The 11,734-nt window shown below is 39.6% G+C and overlaps 1 protein-coding gene across 1 annotated transcript in view; it reads right to left on the bottom strand.

Moving 5' to 3' along the window:
- Positions 1 to 4,718: 4,718 nt before the first annotated feature.
- Positions 4,719 to 11,734, bottom strand: part of LOC131243482 (calcium-dependent protein kinase 28-like) — a 44,586-nt gene continuing 37,570 nt past the window's right edge. Inside the window, exons 10-12 of the mRNA XM_058242864.1 lie at positions 8,905 to 8,967; positions 6,261 to 6,434; positions 4,719 to 5,220 (exon numbers count right to left, since the gene is read on the bottom strand). Coding sequence (XP_058098847.1) covers positions 5,062 to 5,220; positions 6,261 to 6,434; positions 8,905 to 8,967 — 396 coding nt within the window. The 3' untranslated portion in view covers positions 4,719 to 5,061. The remainder of the gene's footprint in view (positions 5,221 to 6,260; positions 6,435 to 8,904; positions 8,968 to 11,734) is intronic.

Here is an 11,734-nt window from a genome sequence, read left to right as displayed (position 1 = left end):
CAGATGCTCTATGGACCTGCCATGTTGGTTTCTTTAGTGCGTGCAGGGCCAGCGAGCCTCCACAAGTCAATCTCACAGGCCACTTGCTTCATACATTTAACTACTCGTAGAGTAATGCCTCCTTTATAAGAGGGCCAAATTCATGCAAGTTGCAATGCTGTTTACATGGTGGGTTATTTGATACTCTGGCAGAGGGTGATGGTTGGTGTGCCGGCCTCAAATGTTGTACATGCGGCAGATATTAACTCGAACTAAGCCTAACAAATTGCAGATCCCTGTGTAGAAGTCATCATACCAAAATATGTATTTGTTTGAACCATCCTAACTCTGATTCTTGGACACTATTTCCTTTTAACATCAAAACTCCACATGATGTCTTTGAATAGGCTACTTAAAAGTAACAAAAGCAGTGTTCTTTTTTTGTTAATGGTCCATGTTATTTGGGCTTTACAATGTGGAAGTGTTTAGTTCGAGTTAAAGTGACAATGGGACAATCTCATAATGCCTGTTTATCAACAGTAATGCTTTGCCAGTGTATTTAAGTTCCTTTGGATCATGGGCCCCATTTACATAAACTGAAAACCCAAATGGTACTTAGCATTGTGTGTAATCCCACTGTTTCCCTCTGAATAAAACATTAAATAGCAATATAGAAATCAATGCTGGGCTCCATCTTGTGCCAATGTCGCATCTAAGCTGTACACGAGCCGAACCGAGTTGAGCTTGGTACAGCTCAGCTCATTCAGCCAGCAGCCTATCCAGTTTGAGTTTGGCTTGGCTTAGTCCTCGAGCTTGACTGGCCAGTTTGGCTTGGTTAGCCTCGAGCTGAGTTCGAGCCAAGCTTGAGCTTTTAATCTGAGTTTGAGTTCAAGCTTTCGAGTTGAGCATTTTCTTTCTAGTTTTTTGAGCTCGGCTTGAAACCCTTTCGAGCTCAAAAAATCACCTTGGCTCAGCCCGAACACAAATTTGAGACGAGCTGAGTCAAGCTTATCCGAGCTGAACCTAGCGAGTTAATCGAGCTTAGTTCGTGTTCAGCTTTAGTTGCATGTGCAGGAGATCAGGGGCCAGTCCCTGTCATGCATGGAGTAAGGCTCGCCCCACTTTGGTCATTTTCACTTAATTGAATTTTGTCAATTCCTACTTTGGTCATTTTAATTAATTAATTGAATTTTGTCAATGCAGACTTTGAGATCCATGCATGACAAGATGATATCATGATCACTTCGGGTCCATCTCGAAACGAAATTTGCCACCTCCACTTTGGCTATTTCTCCTATGAAATTGAGTGGTTATGCAATTCTATTTAATTGAGCATCCAAACACACTTTGGGCATGCACACATGCATTCACAATTTTGGGTGGACACATGTTTACGGGTGTGTGTTTTCAGTCCTCTCTCTCTCTCTCTCTCTCTCTCTCTCAGTACTTTCAGGGAAGCTGGGGATCTGTTTGGACTTTCAGAACTACTAGGGCTCTGGAAGGGGTCCACTTCTTAAGGACAGGCAAGCTGCTGAATCTTAGCGAGTAGCAGTTAAAGTAGACTGGCCATAGGGTACTGTCGACCCACCGAACAGGACTCGGATTCGGCAGTGACCCCTCCACTACCGAGGTTGGTACTGGTTGCTCCTATGGGCCCCACCATGATTTATGTATTTTATCCACACCGTCCATCCATTTTTCCAGCTTATTTTAGGTGACGAGAACAAAAGTGAGGCAGATCCAAATATCAAGTCGACCAAACCACAGGAAAAAGTGGTGATTGAACACCCACAATTAAAAAGCTTCCTCGGGCCTACTGTTATGTTTATTTTCCATCAACCTTTTGATAAATTCACAGAGATCCAGATAAAAGGAAAACACAAATAGCCGATTTATCCAAAACTGACGGCCCCCCAGAAGTTTTTAACGGTGGTTGTCGTTCAATAACTGCTATTTCCTGTGGTGTGGTCCACCTGAGATTTCGGTCGGTCTCATTTTTGGGCTAATACCAAAAAATGATCTGAAAAAATGGATAGACGGCATGGATAAAACGCACACATCATGGTAGGGCCCACAGAGCACCAACTAGTACCAACCTCTGTACCGAAAGGGTCACTACCGAATCCAAATCCGAGTTGGACCGCTCAGAAGTTGAAATCAGAATTGTAAATTTTAGTGTAGTTTCAGTCTTTGAAGCCAAACATGGACCTCTTTCTGGAAAGAAAAGCTTTGAATTCTCATTGTGGTTTGAAAAATTCTCTAACCATAACCGAAAATATTTCACGCTTACAAAGCATTCATAGTGGGGCCCATGGTTCTAGAAAGATAACCAAATAATCGTCCCTATCAGATGATCCTAACCATCCAATTAGTTATCATTTTCTATTATTTTTGCTTGATGCTGTTTGGGAGAGGGCAGTTAATATAAATTGTGCAGGGCCCACAATGTATGTGGGATGGATAATATGGTTTTGATTGCAATTGTTGAGAAAGGCGATTAGAAATTGAGAATTCTGATTCACCCATTATTTATGTAATTCAAGCTTCATAGAAATTAAATGGTTGTGAATTGGGTTAAGGCTGCGTTTGGATGCACAAGTGTAGTGAATTGCAAACAGTCAGCTTAAAGTTTAAATAGACGGAAATGAAGAAATTGGAAGGATCCTCAAATTGCAGTTATGTTTCTTTCCTTGGCAACTTGAAAGAAATTTAGTCGCTATTTGGAATCAAATCCCTCGCTAAACTATAATTTGGTTGATTGCACTTTATTAGACTAATAATTGCAATCCAATTGGATAGATTGGTCCAACGAAGTGGAAAAAACCAACCCCGTGGAGTCATCTGGCACCCTGAAAATCCTGGATTTCAACTCCAGGTGGTTCAAATCAACGATTTTTATCCTTTCTCAATTTCAAGGAAAACCCCTAGCTTGCAAAATTTAGGATCTTGTAGCCATCTTCAAAAGATATAATTACCATCTCCTCTTCTCGTAAGGTATTTACATTCATTTATAACAATGGATCTTTTCACATGCATTTTCACCATGATAATGAGATACTAAAAAATTAATCCTATGCAATCATTATGTGAGTTACACCGTCAAAATATTTTACAATCACAATATATATATATATATATATATATATATATATATATATATATATATATATATATATATATATATATATATATATATATATATATATATATATATAAAATGAAATTAGTGGGCTCATTTTTATAAGCTACCAAAAGTTTGGAATTACCTTATTTTTTGACCTTAGTAATTTGACAATGGGCTCAGTGTAATAATTGTTTTAGACACTTATTTCATGTTTACAATATTTGAGAGTATTTAATTCTCCACACTTATTGTCTTGTAAATATACTACGAAATAATTCTAAGAATCAAATCGTAAAAACCCAAGCTCTCAAAAAAGATTTGGATGGTCGATGCTGCCAAAGATCTAAGATTTCAATTGCCTTACTTTTGAGTTGGACTTGAAAGAAACATAATTCTAATTTGAGATCCTCATTATAAGTAATGGGAAATATAATTTAGGTATATGATTCTTGATTAAATGACTTTTTGCAATTTAATTCATTTATACTTCCAAACACATCCTAAGTTGATTTTTATGGCTGTGTTTGAAACTTCTCAATGAAAACTTTCTTGTTCCTTAGCTGTGGTTTTGTGCCATTCAATGAAGCTCGTGTATTCCAAATGCAACAATAATGACTACTAAACAAGAATTTGAAATCTAAATACTGTAATTGGGCATTAGAGTTCTGCTGAGAAAGATTAATGAAGCACTGTCATGCTGAAAGATGACCTGCAGTAAGCATACTGGAGTGTTCTTCTGCATCAAACGTGCATACAACCCATGCATTTTGTATTCATGGAACCTGATTTCTTTGTACCTTACTAGCAGGTGGTTAAGAATTTCTAGACAACTGATGACTGCATACACATGAATGAGGGGTCCCGCCGTATCTGGGCCGCAGCAGTTAGGCAATCCAAAGCATCTATGCATGGATGCTTACACATCGAAAGCAGACCGCTGCCCAATTTTATTTGTAGCTGTCCACTGTGGGGCCCTATGGGTGGGTTGGGTGGATGAACTTGAGCAGAAGGGTTGCTTGCAGCCCCCTACACTCCCCCATCCAAAAGCTAGAATGTAAATGTGCACAAAGCATACATATGTGTGCATATTTGTGTATTAGTACTAATTCTCAAGTGTGCATGTGGATGGTCAGATGCATTCTTATATATGTAAAATCCACAGCAAAAGGGGTTTGTTCAGCGATTTTGGTTGTGAAAGTGGATTGTCATGTGCACATTGCAGCTGTAATTGGAGCAGATATCATATATACCAATGTTTGAGGAGCCTTTTGCCCGCGCGTCGACTGAGACAGGCGCGGGAGTGGAGCATGCATGAAGATCAATTGAAAGGAAATACTACATTCCGGGTCATCATGAATTCGTTGTAGCATGCATGAAGAGCTGTTGAAGGGAAATTGCAACTCCATGTGATCAAGAACTCATCTGATTGCTAATCAGGTGATTGGATCAGATGATTTGAGACTGATATAGTGGAACAGAAGGAAAATCTTCAGACCCCATTCGACACCTTCTCAGTGTAATAGAAAATTTCTTGTTTGTTGCAATTCCAATTGCAATGGAAAACAATGAATAGAATACAAAAATGTTGAAGTACACAAGCACAAGAGACCATCTCTAGACACCAAAGATGCATTCATATTTGTAGTCTCACACATTACATTTGATTAGAAAAGACAAGAAAAAAGCCCGCATTACAAGATGTACAGAAGCATGCAAGGTCATTTTACCAGAACCTCTCCCTGTAAATTCCGTGGCGTCAGTTCTCATGAGCTTGTGTAGTTCTGATGGGCAGAAAAATTGATTTCTCTGAACAGACTACTGAGTGAAAGATGGAGACATGACAAAGATGGGGCCCACAGGATCCGTTGCAATCTGGTATATAAGAGTAGACGAGAACATTGGCTTTCATCTCTTTTCCCCCCATCTATGTCGTTCTCTTTACCCTTGTTTTACAATATCTACATCTTGCGAGAATTTCGGCGAGCAGTCGGGCTGTGGACACTTCTCATGCTTGCAGTTCTCAACAGTCTGCGGAATTCTGACAAGCTTATCTTCCCATCTTTGTCAATGTCAGCATCCTCTAGGAGTGGATCAACTGAGCCCTTCAATCCTGTGTGCTGCAAAAACAACAAAATCCACAGACAATTAGTACGATGATAGTGTTGAATCAAAAGTTGTCATGTTTCCCAATGAGTCTTCACCATGGACTCAACATCATTGTTGTATACAAGCCCCATGATTTACTATTGAGGAATGCTACTCAAACAACCGTGCTTCATGGAGTTCCATGAAGTGCTCTATGAGAATGTCTCTCATACAGTCATACTGATAGGAAATAGCATGCGTATGTCGATCAGGACTGTAGATCTGGTGGATGATCACATGGGTGGGGGATATCCCAAAAGGCAAAGATATAATACTGGTAAACCATATGATCAGTGGCTTAGAGAAGGACAGTTTAACACAAAAAAATGAGGGTCTGCATTCGATGGGCACAACTCATGATACAATGGCTAGAATTGTCAAATCAATCAATATTGGCCTCTAGCCATCCATGTGGCCACCAGATCCAAGGGTGACAGCCAACATTTTGGCTGCAACTTGCTTCAGGTCAACCCAAACCTGATTGACCCAACACAAGTTCACGTAAGGTTGGGTTAGTGTGTCAAGGTCCTCTGGTTGGGTTAGGGTTGGACAGCAGCAAACCAATTTCAAATCAGGTTGGGTTCGGGTTGGGTTAGGTCAGGTTTGGAATAGTTACATGTATTGGGGTTGGCTTGGGTCGAGTCAGGTCTGTTTAGGGTTCAGCGTAGAGGACTCCAGATTGGGTTTGGGTTTGGCACATTGGTTTCAAATTCCTGTCAGGTCAGGTTGTGGGTTGGGTCCTACTGAGGTCGTGTCAGGCTTGGGTTGACCCTCAATCCGACCCAACCCACAAAAGTTGCAGCCCTAGTCACCATACATGTTTGCCACAAGTGCAGAGAGAACAACACTCCATAGAAACTATATGACGTATATGGCACAATAGCATTTCTCAATATTAAATGAATGCAAAAGCCGTACTCTGATATCCATTCAAGTGTGATGCCATTTGTTTTTTATTACTATAGCAATTAGATGAATTCATTAAATTCATGATAAAAGCTTCGAGAACTACCATCTTCAGTTCCTCTGGAGTGATAAATCCATCTTTATCCACATCAAACTTCTCAAAAGCAGCTTGAGACCGCTGCTCCCACTTCTCAGAGTCATGCTCCTCCAACTGATGCACATGTAGAGTTGCCGCGACAAATTCTGAGAAGTCCACGAGCCCATCCGTATTGCTGTCAATCTACCTCAGAGAAGTGGGTATTTGTCCGAATTAAGACACATGAGAAGAAACAAAACAGTTTAGAGACTGAGACAACAAGTGGTAAGTAGAGTGCATAATCAGGTTTCTAAAACCTGGACCAGACTGGACAGTCATACTGTTTTTGGGAAACCCAGGGTCAGTTAGCTCGGCAACTTTTTCTTAAAACCAATAAAGTGTCCACCGGTCAAGGGTCGAACCAATGAGGATGTGACTTCTAATATAAACCAAACGCCGGGTAAGAGCACACATTTTCTATTTCCTTGTATTTTAATGATTTTAGACTAAGGATATTCGCAGGCTGGAACAGCTCTAATCAGTAGGACCAGTTGCTGGACCCAACCGTCCACAAAGATGAGTCAGGATTTGGTATGGGTTTTAAAACATTTGACTGGAACCTTTATATACTTCAAAAGACGGTATTGTTAGGTCATCTCTTGGTATCAGGGACATAGATAATTGTTATGATGGTATTGGATCTCATCCGTTTTGTAAGTTGTGCTTGTCCTTTTGCAATAAAATATTTATCCTGTTATTCATAAAATTAACCCCTTAATGGTGATCTTTCTAGACATCTGTGTGAATCTATCCTAGCATTAGCTGAAAAATAAAGATATACAAATGTCTGCATTAGATGCAAAATAAAGATATACAGATGTCTGCATTTGATGTGGTAGTCAAAAGTGGCACATGTAAGAGGGTTAGAATGTACAACAATGCAAAACAAATGAATGTTGAGTTTTGTGCTTAATGAAATCCACCATTGCTCTCTATCAAGGTCCAAATGGTATTAATGAAGCGTTGGCAAATGAGGGTGTCAGCTAGCAGTGGTGGCAAGCTCATGGCAGAAAATGTGTTCCATTTAAGTAATGGTCAGGCCTGGGTTGAACCCTACCCAACCCAACCTGCCCATATAGGTTATCAATAGGTTGGGCTCGATGACCCAATCCAACCTGACCCAAAACAGAAAACAAAATATTACTTTAGGGTTTTGATCCCTAGACCTCTCAAATGTTGTAATACTTCGATACCACTCTTACCACTACCAGTGTTGCAAATGCTTACTGCAATTTTTTTAACTTAATTAATAAACATAGGGAATTATTGGATGAATATGTGACGTCACATCTTGTAAAGTGGTGCTCATGGTTTAGGAATTCAAACCATTGGTTTGTTGGAACCACTGTGTATAGCCTGGCCATGCTTCAAAGATCTCCTATGTAGGACTGCTGGGCTGGGCTGGTCCAGCTTAGGTGGAGCCTAGGTAGATAGAACTCAACAGGTTGGGTCAGGCACGCTTGGGCTTAATGATTTTTAAGTTGGTTGGGGGATAGAATTTTGAATTTGTTTGTAATAGGGAGCTAGTTCCACTATCCCAAAATAACAGTCTTGACTACCAATAATTGTAGTGGGTTCATTCATTGTAATTGTGGGAAGTTCCCTAAGGCCTTTCCTTTCAGATAACTACATTTGGTTTCTATCTTTTGTCTCCCCATTTGCTCCATTGTTTATCCAATGTATCCCAGGATACATCCTCTCATTTTACACCAGCCAAAACCATTTTGCACTGACCATATTGTTTTTTTTTCAGGTAAACAAATTTCCACTTTTGGTTTCCCATGTAAGCAACAAAGGGATTTTTTTTTTTAAATGTATAACAACTAGCATGTTTGATTGATGCAAATGGGAAAAATAAGCATGTCCCTGAATTTAGGCTGGTCAAATCATCGGGTGGAACAAATGGTTGAGAAAAACTCTGAAAGTTTTATTAAACCATACACTATTGTAGCATGTGTGGTCTACCTAGTGATTTCAGCAGCATGATTTCTAGGCCAGGTCATTGGCATAACTGGTCCCACTTCATACATGGCTTGAATGTGACCTACCATGGATGCTTGCAGAGGTGTGCATAGGGCTAGCAAACCTTAACGTAATAATATACCAACAGATGCATGTTTTAGATTATTGGCTTCACATTTTCATTATATTTATTATATAGAAATCATGCCTTACAGAATTTATTTTGAATTAGGAAGCTATGAGATGGGGCAAAGTGCCTAGAACACGAAAGTGTTGTGCCCTTATTGCACAAAGCATGAGCAGAAGTGGGAGGGATTTGAGTGAGGAAGTTATGAGATGGGGCAAAGTGCCTAGAACACGAAAGTGTTGTGCCCTTATTGCACAAAGCGTGAGCAGAAGTGGGGAAGTAGTGTTTTGGAATGTTATTGGGTTAAACATCCTACACCGGTAGAAGGTTCATGCAACTAAAGTTGTACCTGGGAATTTCTTTCACACCCACAAACCTAAATTGTTATGCAAGAATCCAACTATGACCCATTTTCTCCAAGGATACTGCATGTAAACCTTTTCGGGGCAAGAGGAGAAGTGAAAGCCATAGCAATGGAAGAAGAATTTAATGGTTTAGATGTGAAGTTAAAAAGTATTCGCATACCGCTTGAACAATCTCCAGCACACGTGGCTCCTTCATTTTCCAAGGAAGATCTTTTGCAAGGGCCTGCATAATGACCATCAAAATATAAGAGTGAAAGAGTCAAAGCATGCGCTCTGTCATAAAAGTATGAAACCAGAATCAATAGGAGAATTTAAATAAATAAAAAAAGAAAAAAAAGAAAAGAAAAGAAGAGTTGCCCAATGCATATTACGGCAGAACACTGCATCAAGATAAAGATTGATTTTTTTAATTATTTTTTTTTAATTTATAAAAAAGTTGGCCAATGCATATTTAGAGTAGAACACAACATTACAAATGCAAGGTGAAGGGAAAGCTAAAGAACCAAATAAATGTTTGTGTGGAGGAGATTGATCCTATCAAAGGAAAGAAAACAACAAATACTCTATTCCAACCTTGGGAAACTTTTCCTAATAAAGCTCCCTATTTTGCGGAAGACCATTACCAACCTCAAGCAATAAACAAAAATGAGGTTTACTAAGATTTTATTTCTTTCTTTTTTATTACTTGTCAAGGCATTGCAAAAAATAGAGAGACGCAATGAAAAGAGAAACATCCCGCAATATTTATATTCCATCTAAGTTTGTAGGGTGCATTAATGATGTTTATAATTGTTCATAACTTAACATTCATTTCATCATCCTTTTTTTCCAATCAATAACAAAAGATTCTAAGAAAAAGCCCAATGGGCAAAATGATACAAGGATTCATAAAGGCAATGGATAAGAATACCTGGTGTAGAGAGAAGATTTAAGAACCCCAATATTAGCTAGGAAATCGTCAAGGAAATTGGCCACTCTAGGGTTTGATGAAGGAGACATCTATTGAATGATAGAGGAACTTCGTGCTATTGATGACAAAGCCTAAATCCTAAGGGGAGCACTTTTCCTCAATGCCTAAACAATTGGACTGCAAGGCAGCAAGAGTCACCCTCCAACATCACCAACCCCCCGATCCAACTTGCATAAATATCCACCCTTGTTTTAATGGCCAACAATTCACCTAGAAGACAGCATTTGGAATTTATTTATTTATGAAAGGTAGGTGGAAGGGCACAAATTCCATCCCTTGAAGTGGGAAGACATTAGGGGTATAAGATAAAAAATAGGGTATCTTGGCAAAAGTGGTGGTGGAGATTCATGTGATTGAATAGCTACTTCCATCTGGAGCCATTTCTAGCAGTCATTTGGGTTGGTCCTTGGATGCTTCCCTAAAGGAGCTGACTGATGGGTGGTCCACCCACCTTCTAACCCAAGGTAGGTATTTGGCAGATGATTCTTGCTATCATGTGGGCAGTTTGCAATGAAAGGTACTCTAGAGAGTGTTGTATAGTGTGTGTGTTTAGTGGCTCTTCTAATGTAGGTGCATGTGCACACTTTCCTCCTCCTACAATGTACTATATGTGCTCTATTCTAATAAACGTTGTGTGTAGGGGCATGTTAACCTACACAACATTTTCCCCAAACTCTCCTCCTTCTCTATCACTCTTCCCCTCCTTTTCCACACTATAATCATCAAATCCTTTCTACTTGGTATCAGAGCATAGATCCAGACATTCTGCATCTAACAAGTTGAAAGGCGACATGTCACCTTGCTTACGTTAGCAGTTGTACGGCTGATGTCAGCGTTGTACGGACACATGGACCCCACTTGAGCTAAAAGTTTAGGGGTTTGATAGATCTTGATTTTAGAAGATTTGTCATGATTTTTAAAGAATTTTTTAGACATCTTTTCATGGTGTTTTGGCCAAAATAGAGAAATTCAAAATTCGGGTCCCTCATCCGTTTTTCTTCGATCTATCTCAAATCGGTAAGCTTTTTCTTGATTTTTTTGCTCAAGATGAACCGAAATCTTTCTCCCAAGCTACTCATGGAGTATTTTTTTAGCTACAATTCATGTTTGAGTGGTTTTTTTTAAACCTCAAATGGCAATGCGGCTGGGTCGTTTTTCACTCGGTCGCATCAAATCTGACTGGATTTCTTGTTATTTTGGACGAGTACTATTTGTTTGAGGTGTATCTCTCATTCCCTTTAAGGATTGAGTGAGAAAGAGTTGTTTGAATCAGTTCTTCTTACTTGGAGTCTCCTATGGACGACAAAGGGCCCTCGTCTCATGGCATGGGCTCTCTTGAATCAAATCTCTTGCAGATTACATCCATTAAGTTGAATGATAACAACTATCTTCAATGGGCGTAATTTGTAAAAGTGTTCTTAGGAGCCCGTGAGAAGTTGTCGTATATTTTGGTGATCCTCCAAGCTTTACAGATGCTACCCACAAGTCTTGGACAAAGGAGAATTATCAAGTTATCGCATGGTTGTTGAATAATATGGATTCTTCGATTAGCCACTCGGTGATATTTTTATCCTCAGCTAAAGGCATTTGGGATACACTTTATGATATGTTCTCGGAGTCTCAGAAATTTTCATGGGTATTCCTTCTTATTCAAGAAATTGGTCGGTTCCAATAAAACTCAAGATCATTAAAAGATTACTATTTGACACTTTGGGGCATGTTGGATGAGTTCGACCAGTATCAGACTCTTTCTTTCAAATGTAAAGAGGATCATGAACGTGCCCATAAGTAGCGGGATAATACTCGTATCATGCAGTTCCTAGTAGGGTTGAACTCCGATTATCTTTATGTTCAAGATCAGGTTGTTATGCAGGATCCTTTTCCCTCATTGACGACAGTCTACACCATGTGCCAAAGCGCTACTGTATCCGCTCTTCCTTCCCATTCATTTATGCCACCAGAGCATTCGGCACATCTTGCTGGTGATCAATCCTCTTTTGACCTTTGGGCACCATCCTTG

This window comes from Magnolia sinica, chromosome 4 (genome assembly GCF_029962835.1).
Source record: "Magnolia sinica isolate HGM2019 chromosome 4, MsV1, whole genome shotgun sequence".
In the NCBI taxonomy this organism is placed as follows: domain Eukaryota; kingdom Viridiplantae; phylum Streptophyta; class Magnoliopsida; order Magnoliales; family Magnoliaceae; genus Magnolia; species Magnolia sinica.
This window is presented reverse-complemented; position numbering and strand designations above follow the sequence as displayed.